The sequence below is a fragment of the Hemicordylus capensis genome, chromosome 6 (genome assembly GCF_027244095.1).
Source record: "Hemicordylus capensis ecotype Gifberg chromosome 6, rHemCap1.1.pri, whole genome shotgun sequence".
NCBI lineage: Eukaryota > Metazoa > Chordata > Lepidosauria > Squamata > Cordylidae > Hemicordylus > Hemicordylus capensis.
Genome location: NC_069662.1, coordinates 6,216,445 through 6,231,159, shown reverse-complemented (window position 1 = coordinate 6,231,159; position 14,715 = coordinate 6,216,445). Strand labels below are relative to the sequence as shown.

At 42.0% G+C, this 14,715-nt stretch overlaps 2 protein-coding genes across 3 annotated transcripts in view; both read left to right on the top strand.

Annotated features, from left to right (window-relative positions):
* Positions 1-14,715, top strand: part of LOC128329543 (uncharacterized) — a 471,544-nt gene that overhangs the window by 82,312 nt on the left and 374,517 nt on the right. The window lies entirely within an intron of this gene.
* Positions 862-10,765, top strand: LOC128328770 (vomeronasal type-2 receptor 26-like). 2 transcript variants are annotated; one of them, XR_008309386.1, is made up of 7 exons: positions 862-1,122; positions 6,282-6,573; positions 7,005-7,856; positions 8,396-8,617; positions 8,876-9,088; positions 9,191-9,317; positions 10,510-10,765. XR_008309386.1 is itself a non-coding variant. In XM_053258836.1 (6 exons), exons 1-5 carry the CDS (start codon positions 1,073-1,075, stop codon positions 9,311-9,313), a joined length of 1,539 nt encoding a protein of 512 aa, XP_053114811.1. In that variant the 5' UTR covers positions 862-1,072; the 3' UTR covers positions 9,314-9,317; positions 10,510-10,765. The 2 variants fall into 2 exon arrangements, 1 of the variants encoding a protein (XP_053114811.1); XM_053258836.1 differs by lacking the exon at positions 8,876-9,088.

Sequence of the window (14,715 nt, the reverse complement as noted above, 5' to 3'; positions counted from 1 at the left end):
ATAAAAATTTACAATATTGATAGGAGATATTTCTCCACTAACACCTTTATTAACATATCTGGATGGATATTGGGGTAGATAAATATGGATTGGCTTATTTGAGGGTATTGAAGGAAAGGGATTTTTATAGAATAAGAGACTTCTATAGAAATAAGAGGTTATATAAGAAGGTTGAGACTGAACAACAAACGGGATCGGGGCGTAACTATTATAGGGCAAAAGGAGACAGTTGTCTGGGGGCCCACTGCCTTGCCCCCCCAGAGGCAAGTCACATGACTGACTCCCCCAGCTGCACACCCACCCGGGCTTCCTTCAGTTGTATTCATCCACCGAAATTGATGTGAGTGTTAAGAGCTGGACCTACCAGAACATCATGTCTTTCTCTAGTACCATTAAATGACTTGCATCGTCCATTTACAAAACCTTTTTTAAATATTTTACTATGCTTTTTGTTACCACTATTCAGCCTCATTTAAGATTTCTTTACTTCATGAGCTGAGCTTCAGTGAGGTGAGGGGCCTTTTAAAAATCTTGTCTCTGGGCCCACTCCATCCTTGCTACGCCCCTGAACAGGATGTCAAATACCTTGTCTAGTTTGGTTTCAAATTAGATCCATATTGATGGCTAGTAGCATTGAGAGTTCAGCTACCTGCTCCATTACAAATTTCGAGAAATTAATACTTAAATACCTAGGGCCTAAGCTGTTTAGAGATCTTCTGCATCTCTAATGGTTCAGCCAGCTTCCTGCTTAAAGACTATGTTGGAGCATCGTGTGTCATAAAATTGGCATATATTTCTCCAGGAAACCAAAGCTAATTTTGGAAAGAAAGCTGTTCTATTTCTGTTTCCTATGACAGTTTAAGCAGGAAGCTGAGGTTAGTTGAGCAGATGGGATGAACGGAAGAAAATCAAATATGAATTAATCAGTTGGGCCATGGAGAGGGAGGAAAACCTCTTTCTAGTTGTTCAAAAAGGCAGTGGACCCTGGAGATTTAGGAAAGAAAATGTTGGGTGACAGACACATTTGAACTTGAACATTCATCTACTGGTGACTTTTCAATTCCATTTTCATATGAGGAAGATGCAAGAAGAGCCAGGGAGTTGGTCCACTGAGGGCTGCAGGTAAGTTGGCTGGGGATAGCAGACTGCAGCTTCTCTCTCTCTCTCTTTCCCAGCTCTGTTTGAGTCAAACTTGTGATTTGCTTGTATTCTCTAGGTACTCTGTGTTGGGGAGGAGGGAATCGGCATTTGATGTACAGTACAGTAATATATAATGTGATGTACAAGAAGGAGAGCTGGTCTTGTGGTAGTAGCAAGCATGAATTGTCCCCTTTGCTAAGCAGAGTCTGCCCAGTTTTTTTTCTTTTTAATTTATTTTTATTTATTTATGTGATTTCTATACCGCACTTCCAAAAATGGCTCAGGGTGGTTTACACAGAGAAATGATAAATAAATAAGATGGATCCCTTTCCTCAAAGGGTTCACAGTCTAAAAAGAAACACAAAATAGACACCAGCAACAGTCACTGGAGGTACTGTGCTGGGGGTGGATAGGGCCAGTTACTCTCCCCCTGCTAAATAAAGAGAATCACCACATTAAAAGGTGCATCTTTGCCAAGTTAGCAGGGGCAGAACTACCTTTCTGCATGCTGCTATTCTGAATATTACCTCCACTTCAGTGCCTAGAATTGGGATGATGCACAGCCCTGCTTGCAATAAACAAAAAGAAAGCGGTAAGACACTATAAGAAAAAAATGGTGCCAAGATTCGCCCCATGTTTATTCCCATTGCAAAATATGCAAGCGACTACAGAGTTCTGGTCTCTCTCCTCCCGACTCTCACCTGCCAAATGATGTTTCTCAGTCTCAAGTTTGTGCACTGACCGAAACCATTGTGGGAGAGCTGGCCACAGTAACATGAAGCCATGTCTGTGGCTGCCAAGGTGCTCAGCTGGAAAATTTATTACGGCCTTTCATCAAAGCAATCTCAAGGCAGTTTACAAGACATTTAAAACAATATAATGTATTTATAATTATTTATTTATTGAATGTAAATACCACCTAGTATAAAAAAATCTCTAATATAAGACTATAAAACAGTTACACAATAAAAATATTTAATTGGAATATAAAAATACAAATCTAATTAAAATGAAAAGTTTAAAAAACATACACAGTAGGACCATAAAATACAGAGCAGCAACCAAATCACTCTCATTGTAAGAGATATCCCCAGCAATCGTGATATGCCCTTGGAGAGATGGGGTGTAGTATATGCGTCATCTGCCTGTATGTCCCTTCCCCAGGAGCCTGACAGATCAATGATTGCCACTGGCTCTGGAAAGAGACCCCTTTGATGGTGCAAGTTAATTGGCCAGTACCTCCGGGATTCATTGTTTCTGGTCCTCTAGACACCACAAGTTCAACACTGCAGTGGAAAACTAAGGCAAATGACACAGCCTGACCTTCTGGCCTATGGGTCCAGTTAGATGGAAGATTCTGTATTTCCATATTTGCCCTCATTTACATTATTAAAGAAAGATGATAAAGTGTTTCCTTTACAGAAGAGAGTTTCCTTTACAGGAGAGCTGGTCTTGCGGTAGCAAGCATGACTTGTCCCCTTAGCTAAGCTGGTTGCATATGAATGGGAGACTTGATGTGTGAGCACTGTCAGATATACCCCTGAAGAGCATCAAGGTACCAAGTTCCCTCCCCGGCAGCATCTCCAAGATAGGATTGAGAGAGATTCCTGCCTGCAACCTTGGAGAAACCGGTGCCAGTCTGGGTAGACAATACTGAAGTAGATGGACCTACGGTCTGACTCAGTATATGGCAGCTTCCTGTGTTCCTATGTGCATTGATAAAGAAAGATCTTTTAAAAATGCACTTTGAGAGATTTCCCAAGGAGAAAGTTCAGTGAACGTTCTCAGCTGATTTCTACACATTCTTATATTAAATATATTATATTAAGTTGTATCCCTCAAGAGCCACTGTGGTTCCTCACTGTTGCCATCTACACAAACATACACACACAGCATGTTCCCTCACCTAAGCGCAAAGGAGGGAAAAGGCATGGTTGCCACCAGTGGTGCCACTCAGAGACCAAACTTGTCAGAAGTAATTATCTTCCCTGCAATTATCTGGAGTAATTGCTACCCTTTGCCAAAACTCCAGCAGTTTTCCAGAAGAGGATAGAAGTCCCAAAGTGCTTATAAACCTCTCTCCGCCTGCACCATTCAGACCTGGGCTGAGGGGAGGAAAGCAAAGCAGACCTCTATCTTTTGGACCGCTGGCAATTAATCCTCTAAGCTCTGGTCTTCGATCTCTGCAACCTGATTGCCATTCAAATCATGCCCTCCTAACGTTATTGGTTTCAAAGATAAGGTTCCTTCTGCAGCATCTATTGGCAGAGACTCCTGCAATCCAAGGCCGCATGTTTCAACCCAAGGCTGATGCCCGTGACGAGGCTGTAGATAATCCTGGTAGTCTCTGCATTCAGAGAGATGCTGGTATTGGTGGTGTTGCTCCTGTTGCCTTGCGTGGGATGCATTAAGTGCCCAGGAAATGATCCTCTCTCTGTTCCCCATGAGTGGTATCAGCCAGGTGACCTTGTCATTGGTGGGATTGCTTCTCAGTTCCTGTACCTTTCCCCTGAAATTTTGACCAAAGAACATCCTTCTCCAAAGCTGGAGTATGATCTTCAAATGTAAGTTTGCCCCCTACCCCATTTTCAGTCATGTGAGCACGGGACCTGCAGACAGCAGGGTGGGTTGACATGGGGGAAGGCACACACCCGCGTGACCTACACTGGGAGGTCACTGATAACTATCCATGCTGCTCCCAGAAGCGCAGACCAACAGAGGATGGGACCTGTTTTCCCAGCCTCCGCATATCTCACAAGACACTGGGCTAGGCTGCTCCTGAGAACAGCCTCGGCATTTGTAAAACAGAAAATTTATTTAGTATTTTCATCAAAGAAAAGAGCAAAGAGCAAGATGTCACTCAGCTGGTGGGCCACCTCTCCCTCAGGAGCATAAGAACAGCCCTGCTGGATCGGGCCCAAGGCCTCTCTAGTCCAGCAACCTGTTTCCCACTGTGGCCCACCAGATGCCTCTGAGAAGCCCAAAGGCAAAAGATGAGGGCATGCCTTATCTCCTACTCCTGCTCCCCTGCAACTGGTATTCACAGGTATCTTTTCTCTGAGGCTAGAGGTGGCCTATAGCCCTCAGACTAGTAGCCATTGATAGACCTGCCCTCCATGAATTTGTCTGAGCCCCTCTTAAAGCCATCCAGGCTGGGAGTCAGCACCACACCCCATGGCAGACAATTCCATAGATTAACTATTCACTGTTTTGGTCGTAAATTTCCTGACAGTCATCAATTATATCTACACCCCTGTATTTCCCAGTTTACCATGTCCCTGGACTTCATTCTCAAACAATGGAGGAGGTCTTCTTATTTTGGATGATGCAATAACCATGTGACATGTGAGTGGCCAAAGATTAATGGTGGTGATTTGAAACAAAGTCCACAAATAAATTTTGTGGAGAGAAAGTGCCTGAATTTGAACACTTTTTAATTACTGTGTTTGAAACATTATGGTGTCCAACAAACTTAACATGTTTTTATAATTAATCTGTCCATTAATTTTAAAAGATTCTGTCACATTTATCTGTATCCATATATGACTATCCATAAAGTGCTTTTGCTGGTGAAAAATGAATTTCATATTGCTGGTGAAAAAGGAACATTATGGCATTGTTTTCAGGTACTTTCCAATAATCATTCACATGAGTATTATTATCCACCCTAGTTTGGGAGCTGTGTGTGCTCCCATTTCCGGATAATCTACAAATTAAAAACAAGGTCTGAGGCTTGTGTTAAGCCCCCAGCTGAATAGGGCATGTTTTCCTCCTTCCCTGTTCCAAAGCTGTCCGGTGGAATCTGGGTAGAGCATGCTTGTCCTACCCAGCTGGGGCTTAGCACACAGTTGAGTTTTCTGCCTCTAACCTTGCTTTTGACTCACAAACCTGGGCTTGGCTGCTTGAACTGTCAGGATCCGCTAAACTCAGTCTGACAGCCTGGCTTGAAGCACTCTTAACCCACCTCTGGGGGTTGTGTGTCAGCGTGAGCTTCTTACACTGGTCATGTTGACAAAGAGATGGTCACCTAGAGCACCAATCCCCTGGGGAAATCTCCCAGTGCACTGTGCTTGGCACATGGTGGGATTCACAGAGGCTGGGATTTATTTTTATTTTATTTTATTTATTTATTTTAACATTTCATATCCCGTTCTTCCTCCAAGGAGCCCAGAGCGGTGTACTACATACTTAAGTTTCTCCTCACAACAACCCTGTGAGGTAGGTTAGGCTGAGAGAGAATTGACTGGCCCAGAGTCACCCAGCAAGTCTCATGGCTGAATGGGGATTTGAACTTGGGTCTCCCCGGTCCTAGTCCAGCACTCTAACCACTACACCACGCTGGCTCAATCCTGGCCTCAGAGTGATCCTCCCTGCTCCCTGCTGCATGTAGCAGGGCTGACCATGTGGGAGCTCTGCACTCCTACCAAGCAATGAACAATCATCTGGGGGGAAGGCAAGGTTTTGGAAGTCTGCCCCTCCCACACCCACCCCGTGCACAGTAGGTTGTGTGAATGTCCCTACTATCAGAAAACAGAATCATGCACAATTCCCAAACTAGGGCAGGATGCTTGTCCTACAGAGACAAGGATGCTTGTCCTACAGAGGGAGAGAGCTGGTCTTCTGGTAGCAAACTTGACTTGTCCCCTTAGCTAAGAAGGGTCCACCCTGGTTGCAAATAAATGGGAGACTTGATGTGTGAGCACTGTAAGATATTCCCCTTAGGGGATGGAGCCGCTCTGGGAAGAGCATCTAGGTTCCAAGTTCCCTCCCTGGCAGCATCTCCAAAATAGGGCTGAGAGAGATTCCTACCTGCAACCTTGGAGAAGCCGCTGCCAGTCTGTGCAGACAATACTGAGCTAGATGGACCTATGGTCTGACTCAGTACAGGTATATGGCAGCTTCCTATGTTCCTATGAACCTTAATAATAGTTGTGTGAATGAGCCTACTAATTTCTGTGGCCGATATCCAGACTAAATTAATCTTTAGGAATCCTACTGAAATCAAGTAGCCCTTTAGAGTAACTACTCCCGAGCAGTACCACTGAGTAATTTAGTCTGGATGTCAGCCTGTATATTTTAACATGGAAAAAGAGCTCAGTCTAATAGAGAGTACTATTCAAAAGTATGTAACTCTATTACAGAATGGTGACAAAGCTCTACCAGCATGTCCTGGCCATGGTGTTTGCTGTAAATGAAGTCAACAAGAACACCAAGAACTTGCCCAATGTCACACTTGGCTTCCACATCTACGACAGCTACTATGATGCAAAGATGACCACGCGTGCCACTCTGGACCTTCTCTTCAAATTGCACAAATTTGTCCCCAATTACAAATGCGATACCAAAAAAAACCTCATAGCCATCATTGGAGGACTTGGCTCTGACATCTCTTTTTGCATGGCAGATATCTTGAGTCTCTACAAGATTCCACAGGTAAGAGCTGTGCATGGGTATGTGCGCTTGTTCACATATGGCACACACACACACACACACACACACGCAACTCTGTCTTCTCTTGTCATTCTGGGTGTGATTTTGTCATGCAGGGAAAAAGGCAGATATAACCGACAGAAAAAGAAAGCAAGTTAATCCTTGACTCTTTAAAAACACAAAGCCAAATGGGATGTTGATGCAGTTAGGCTGGGGAACTACAGAGTGCAGGGATGTCTTACATAATACTTTACATCGATATTAAGCATTATATTTCCAACTGTCAGCATGAAGACTCCCTGATTTTAATGATGATAACCAAAGCTATAAATTGATTTTACTGCAGAAATATCCACTGCATAAGAGAGACACATTCACTTGTGCTGAGATATTCCTCTCAACAATCTCATGAATATCTATATGATTCTTTTTAGTTCACATGTGGCTCATTTCCCCAAGAAGAGAGCAACACAGCACAGGTCTCGTCCTTTTACCACACGGTCCCAAATGAAATTCATCAGGATCTGGGGATTATCCAGTTGCTTAAGCATTTTGGATGGACATGGGTTGGGCTATTGGCTGAGGACAATGACAGTGGGGAATGTTTCTTGAAGACTTTGGAGCCATTGCTCTCCCAGAATGGAATATGTTCAGCATTCACAGTGCGAATCCCACAACAGTCCAGTAGGAACAACATAGATGAGCTAAACAGTATGGCTAGAAATATTTACCAAACTTTCTTGGGTACCAAATCCAGAGTCTTTGTCGTCTATGGTGAAACTATGACTATTTTATGCCTGACCGGTTTAATGTTTCTAGCCACTCCAGAACTTAAACAAAACACATCTTTTGGGAAAGTGTGGATTATGACAGCCCAGACTGATTTCCCAGTAATGACCTTTTTCAGGAATCTTCAAATGTTCCATGGAACTATTTCCTTTGCGATTCACTCAGACGATTGTCCAGGATTCCAGATTTACCTTCAGAACACAAAACCTTACTGGACACAAGGAGATGGTTTTTTCAAGGATTTTTGGGAGCAAGCATTTAGCTGTTCATTTCCAAATCCCAGTGTGCCAAATGAAGATAAAATATGTATTGGGGAGAAGAATTTGGGGACCCTTCCTGCATCTGTATTTGACATGCATATGCTTGGCCATAGCTACAATATATATAACGTTGTCTATGCTGTGGCGCATGCTTTGCAGACCATAGATACATCTAAATCCAGCCACAGGGCAATGAAGAGCAAAAATGCTGAACTTCAAGATCTCCGCCCTTGGCAGGTAAATGTCTCCATTAAATGGTTTTACTGCCAGGAACCAATAAGAGGCCAGGCAATATCAAACTTTCACCTCCATTAGTAGCTAAAGTACACAATATTTGTATGAAGGTCATATTTCCTCCTGTATTTGGAGTTTAGAAAATGATAAATTTCCTATCCTCCATAACTGAAACAAATGTGTTTTCAGGTTGGCTGTTGGTGCAAAGAACCAACGTGGTGTAGTGGTTAGAGTGCTGCACTAGGACCAAGAATACCCGAGTTCAAATCCCCATTCAGCCATAATACTTGCTGGGTGACTCTGGGCCAGTCACTTCTCTCTCAGCCTAACCTACTTCACAGGGTTGTTGTGAGGAGAAACTTAACTATGTTCTCCTTGAAGGAAGAGCGGAATATACATTTTTTTAAAAAAAATACTATATAATACAGTATTTGCAAATTAGAATGTGTAAACCTGTTATTTGAAAGGATGTGTGTTTATAAATGTTGCCCTGGAGATAGAATATATTCTTATCCTTCTATATTGTTTTTATTTTCATGTAGCTCCACCCATTTCTTCAAGGTGTTTCCTTTAACAACTCAGTTGGAGAAAGAGTGTCCTTTGATGAGAACAGGGAAATGGGAACTGGATTTGATATTATGAATGTGCTCATATACCCAAATAGTTCCTCCCTTAAAGTGAAAGTTGGAAGAGTGGATTCCAAGGAAGGAAAACATTTCATCATTAGTGAGGATATAATTGTGTGGCAAAGAGGTTTTAATGAGGTATGGATTCTGGAGCATTTTTAGATGTCATTCCATTGTCAGGATAAATGATCCGAGGGTGGGAAGTTTCTTTTCCTATATAAACTGACTCTGCTGTGAATGGCCAAGCTCTGAAATGAAGTCAGTGCAGCTGATCAAAATCTAGAGAAAGAGCAATATTAGCTTTCCAAATATTTCTCTTCCTCGGAACAATTTTATGTTGGAGGCAGTTATGAAAGATGGTAAGATGTTTACCATCCCTTGTCTGAACTATAATAGAGCTGTGAGGAAGTCAAAGAAAAGTTATTCAACAGACACAAGACTACTATGGACCACCATCTGGCCATCTCTGATGCAATCAGTTGAGGCACTCAGTTGAGTAGTCCATTCCTCCAGTATTATCCTCAGCTAAGAAACTGACTGACAACATTAATTTCTTCCAATCAACTCATGAAAGTATTGGCAGATTTTCTTCCCCTTACATCATATTCTGTATCCTTCCATGTCAACTGATCACTTGTTTCTTTGCAGATCAGAGGGTGAAAAGCAAAAATTATTTCTACCATCCTAAACTCTCTTCATGTTTATGGTTAGGTGCTTCCTCTTTCTCAGTGCACTGACTCCTGCAAACCCGGTTATCAGAAGAAAATGAAGGAGGGGGAGAAATTTTGTTGCTACGATTGTGCTGCATGCCCAGAAGGAAAGATTTCTAACTAGAAGGGTAGGTGACATTGTCCACCAAATATAGGAGCATACAGGGTTGATGTGAGAGTAACTTAGTACGATGTATCTGTAACCACATGGTCCATGTAATACTGCCAGAAGTTATGGTAAATCTGGTGAAGGAGGTTGCTTCCAACTCACTACTTTTCAATGCAGTCAGACCACACATATCTTCTTAAAGAAATCAAATTAAGAACATGGATGTATGAACCAGCCTTTAGCTGATATCAGAACTGGGAATCCAGAATTTTTTAAAAGGCTATTTTTTTCTTTGTCTTTCAGTGAGTCACAGTTGTGTTTTTCCTTTTCACACAATTCATTTCCAGTATCTACAGAAACAAGAATCTATCCAATACTTTTAGGAACATAGCAACATAGGAAGCTGCCATATACGGAGTCTATCTAGCTCAGTATTGTCTTCACAGACTGGCAGCGGTTTCTCCAAGGTTTCAGGCAGGAATCTCTCTCAGCCCTATCTTGGAAATGCCAGGGAAGGAACTTGGAACCTTCTGCAAGCAAGCTTGCAAGTGCTCTTCCCAGAGCGGCTCCATCCCCTGAGGGGAATAACTTCCAGTGCTCACACATCAAGTCTTCCATTTATATGGAGCCAGGGCGGACCCTGCTTAGCTAAGGGGACAAGTCATGCTTGCTACCACAAGACCAGCTCTCCAGAGATTCTCATCTAGTGTGGCAGCTGCAGAATGTAATAGCCGCTGCCAGAATTGTGTGAGAAAGTGCTTCTATGCAGCCTCTTCATGTTGAATGTTGACATGCTGCCACACATACCTGCAACATCATATTCAGAATCATATACAAAAATGGCTGCATGCAGAGTTGCGTGCCAGCAGACTGCACATTAATTTAACAATTCACATTAAATCATCTTTCAGTTATTTGTTCAAGGCAGCATAGAGAAAAGAATCATACTCATAATTATTTCCTATGATTTGCTAATATCAAAGACAATTAAATTAAACACACTTAAAATACAAAGAATTTATTAAAAATAAGCCTTATTAGCATATTTAGAGAATTCCAAATCCACTTTTCAAAAGTCCAGCTCCACACACAGGTACTAGCAGAACTAGTTGCTCTTCAGGATGAAGAGCAACTCCTCCTTCAAAAGTAGTCACAAGATTCAAACTCTCACATGAATTTGTCACTTTAATGACCCCTCTTCCTTTTTCCAGACATGAATGATTGTATCCAGTGCCCAGAAGATCATCATCCAAGCCAGGCCTCAGATAGATGCATTCCCAAATTTATAACTTTTCTATCTTATGAAGAACCTATAGGGATTATTTTCATGACAGTGGCCATTTGTTTGTCATTGATCACAGTTTGGATACTAAGAACTTTTATTAAACTCAAGGATACCCCCATAGTCAAAGCCAACAACAGAGATATCACCTACGCTCTCCTCGTCTCCCTCCTCCTCTGCTTCCTCTCTTCTTTACTGTTCCTCGGACAACCTACAAAGGTGACCTGCTTTCTCCGCCAGTCTGCTTTTGTAACCATCTTCTCAGTGGCTGTTTCTTGTGTGTTGGCCAAAACCATCACTGTGGTGGTAGCTTTCATGGCCACCAAACCAGGGTCCAGCATGAGGAAGTGGGTCGGGAAAAGACTGGCCAACTCCATTATCTTATGCTGCTCACTTATTCAAGCATTTGTTTGTGCAGTGTGGCTAGGAACATCCGCCCCTTTCCCAGATCTGGACATGCAGTCAATGAGTAAAGAGATCATAGCAGAATGTAATGAAGGGTCTGACATTATGTTTTATATTGTCCTGGGGTATATGGGATTTCTCTCCTTCATCAGCTTCACTGTGGCTTTCTTAGCCAGGAAACTACCAGATAGTTTTAACGAAGCCAAGTTCATCACCTTCAGTATGCTGATGTTCTGCAGTGTTTGGTTGTCTTTTGTTCCAACCTACCTGAGTGCCAAGGGGAAATCCATGGTGGCCGTGGAGATCTTCTCTATCTTGGCCTCCAGTGCTGGGTTATTGGGTTGTATCTTTTTCCCCAAATGCTACATTATTATTCTTAGACCCAATTTGAACAACAGGGAACAGCTAATAAAAAGAATTAAAAAATAAGTGTGCTGGTCTATTTATTTCTCCTATAGAGTTTATGTGATGGAGACAATGGATCTATTCAGTGAGCCAGATTGGGTCACCATATGTGCCAATACAATCTAGATATGTTCCAAACACACACAATCAATATATGGTAAAGACATATGAATGAAGAATGGAGAACAAAACTTTCAGTGTTAATGATCTCATTCATTCACGCATTCATTCATCCTAACACATTTTCATACTGCCACATATAAAAGTATCTGAGCGGTTTACAATTTAAAAACACAAACAACAATTAAAACATTAGATCAATTAAAACTTTAAGACTATGGACTAAAAGCCTGATTAAACTGGTATGTTTTCAGATTTTTATCAAAAACATCCAGAGAGAGAAGGATCTTATTTTTGGAATGCCCTCCCTGAAGACCATTGCCCTGCTCCCTCTGTCAGTATTTTTTTAATCATAATCGTCAACAACAATTAAAAAGACATCTTTTTAAAGAGGCTTCTTAATGTTTTATCTATTGTTTATATCTAGTAGTCTCTTTTGTTCTTATAATTATCCATTTTTAGCTTTTTATTAATAACTTTTAATTTGAATTTTTTTTAAGTAATTTTAAATGTGATTTTAGTCTGGTCTTTTAACTTATTTATTTATTACATTTCTATACCACCCTATCCATCCAAAGGATCTGGGCAGTGCACAAGAACCATTGTTTAACTTTATTAGTCTTTAATTTTATTAACTTTTTCTTAACCACCTTTAACTTTATTAGTCTTTTATTTTACAGTGTATCTACGTTATGTTGTGAGCTGGCCCGAGCAATAGTGTACTGGAGAGGCAGGATGTAAATATTTTAATGAATGAATGAATGAATGAATGAAATACAATTTTGATAGGAAGTGCATTCCAAAGCTCTGGAGCAACCTTTAAAAAGGCCCAGGTTTGGGTTTACAAACAATCAAGCCAGTGACAACTGCAACTGGAGATCCCCTAATGATCTTAACAGGTGGAGGGGTTCTTAACAAATAAGGCTCTTAAATACCTTGAACCCAAGCCACTCAGGGCTTTATAGTTATTCACCCATAAACATATTGGCAGCCAGGGTAGTTATTTTAAAATGGGAGTAATGTGATCTTTTCGGGTAGCCTCAGGGACCAATCAGGCTGCTGCATTCTGTACTTGTTTCTGAACTACATACAACGTCAGCCCAATAGAGAGCCTGGATATTACAGCAGGTGCACCACTCTTCTTATTCATTTCTGGAGATAAATGTAGGTCATTTATCTCCAGAAATGGACATCACTGGCATATTAGTCGAAGCTGACAAAAAAAGAACTCCTGGCCACTGCCTCAACCCAAGAAACCAGGGAGAGGTTTGTGTCCAGAAGTACTCCCAGACTATGTACCTGCTCTTTCCAAGGAAGTTGAACCCCATCCAGAACAGCTAGATCTAGACCATTTCCTAAATTCCAGCCTCTCACAATAATGACCTCCATCTTGCAACAATGAGTGCTTGTTATTCACATAAAACACATTTTATGTGTTTAAACATTTTATAAGCCTTTCCCACAAAACTCAAAGTAGTGAAAGGTGTCATGCCTTCCTTACATCTTAAATAAGGTCATGCGTTTCATGCCATTTTTGAGGGAAAGTGGTTGGTGCTAAACTTTTGTCCTGTCAGGTAAAACTTGCTTTGTTCTTTGGGGAAAGGATTAAATATGATGACATGGTGGATCGTAGACTTAGTAAAGTTACCTTGGGCCCCCACCTTGGGGTAACCTTTGGCCCTCACCCCTTAATTTTCTGGGTGCATTGCATAAAAACCCAATGCATAAAAACCCAGTTGTGAGCCAGCATGGAGATGACATATCTCCAAGCCAGCTACACGCCCAGTTTTTATGGGCATCACTCATGAAATTGGAGTGTGGGAGGCCAAAGTAACCCCACAGCAAGCACCCATCTTAGGCCCCCGTGTCTCGCTTTCATGTGTTCAGCGGCTAAGTACCAGGTCAGGAGTGGGTTTGGAGATGAACTGTCTCCAAGCTAGCTCCAGACCTGGTTTTTATAGGCTGCACCCACAAAATTGGGGGTGTGGGGGCAAATGTAACCCCCCAGAAAGCCCACATTGGCCTCTGGGATGCTTGCTGGCAGGGATTACCTTGGCCCCCTCACCCCTTGATTTGTTCATTCAGTGGATAAAATTTCAGTTGGGATCAGGTTTGGGCAACAAAGTGTCTCCAAGCCAGCTGCAGACCAGCTGCTTTAAGGGCTGCAACTGCAACACTGGGGTGTAGGGTTTGCAAGGTAGGTGGGTGCTTGTTGGGAGTTAGTTTGCACCCCACACTCTGATTTGGGGTTGAATTCCAATATTTTGCAGGGATCAGAGTCCCAAATCTGATATCTTTCTTTTTAATCCCGTCTGATCACATTGAATCCAATCTAATAGTGCCAGCTCGCCAGCTCACATGAGGCTGTCTTCTCTGCTTCTGGCCTTCTCATATTAAAATTGAGGGGCACATCACTTTGTGGTGAATTCTTCAGCTCAGAAATGGTTGCGTGAATTCCCCACCCACGCTTAATTTATTTTTAGAATGTCAGTTTTCTCCATCTCGATCCCCCCTCAGCCCCCAGCTGTCATTCATTCATTAATTCCTTCATCTCCTCAACCACCCTCAGGGGCATTTAGCAGCTTCCTGCTTGAACTGCAGGAGGAACCAGAAACAGAACATCCTTCCTGTCCATAGTTCAGTTGAGATCCCCTGAGAAAGAAGAGTCAGTTTGGGGCCACTACATTACATTGCTAAGCCAGTAGCCCTCGAGATACGAGAGAGAGAGAGAGAGAGAGAGAGAGAGAGAGAGAGAGAGAGAGAGAGAGAGAGAGAGAGAGAGAGAGAGGCCAATAAGTAGATACGAATACGATGGATATATACCACTTTTCAACATAAGATAGACACCAACAACAGTTACTGGAGGGATGCTGTGCTGGTGATGGGTGATAGATATTGAGGCTATTCACACGATTGTAGAAAATCAGGCTAGCCTCCGCTAAATGCAAAATTGTAAACAAGAAGACTTGGTTGGCATTTTCAGACAGGGAACCTTTTTCATTTCTTTTGCTATGTAACCCACTCAGAGAACTTTTTCTCAGAGTTATATATATATTTTTTTTTTAATGATGGTAATATTTTACCTACTTGTCCATCTGTCTATCCGTCTATCCCCATTTTTGTTTGTTGGTCACCTGTATGAATTTTTGTTCCCAGTTCTGCTTCTGACATAACTGTCAGCCTCATCCATCATTAAACTGGGACA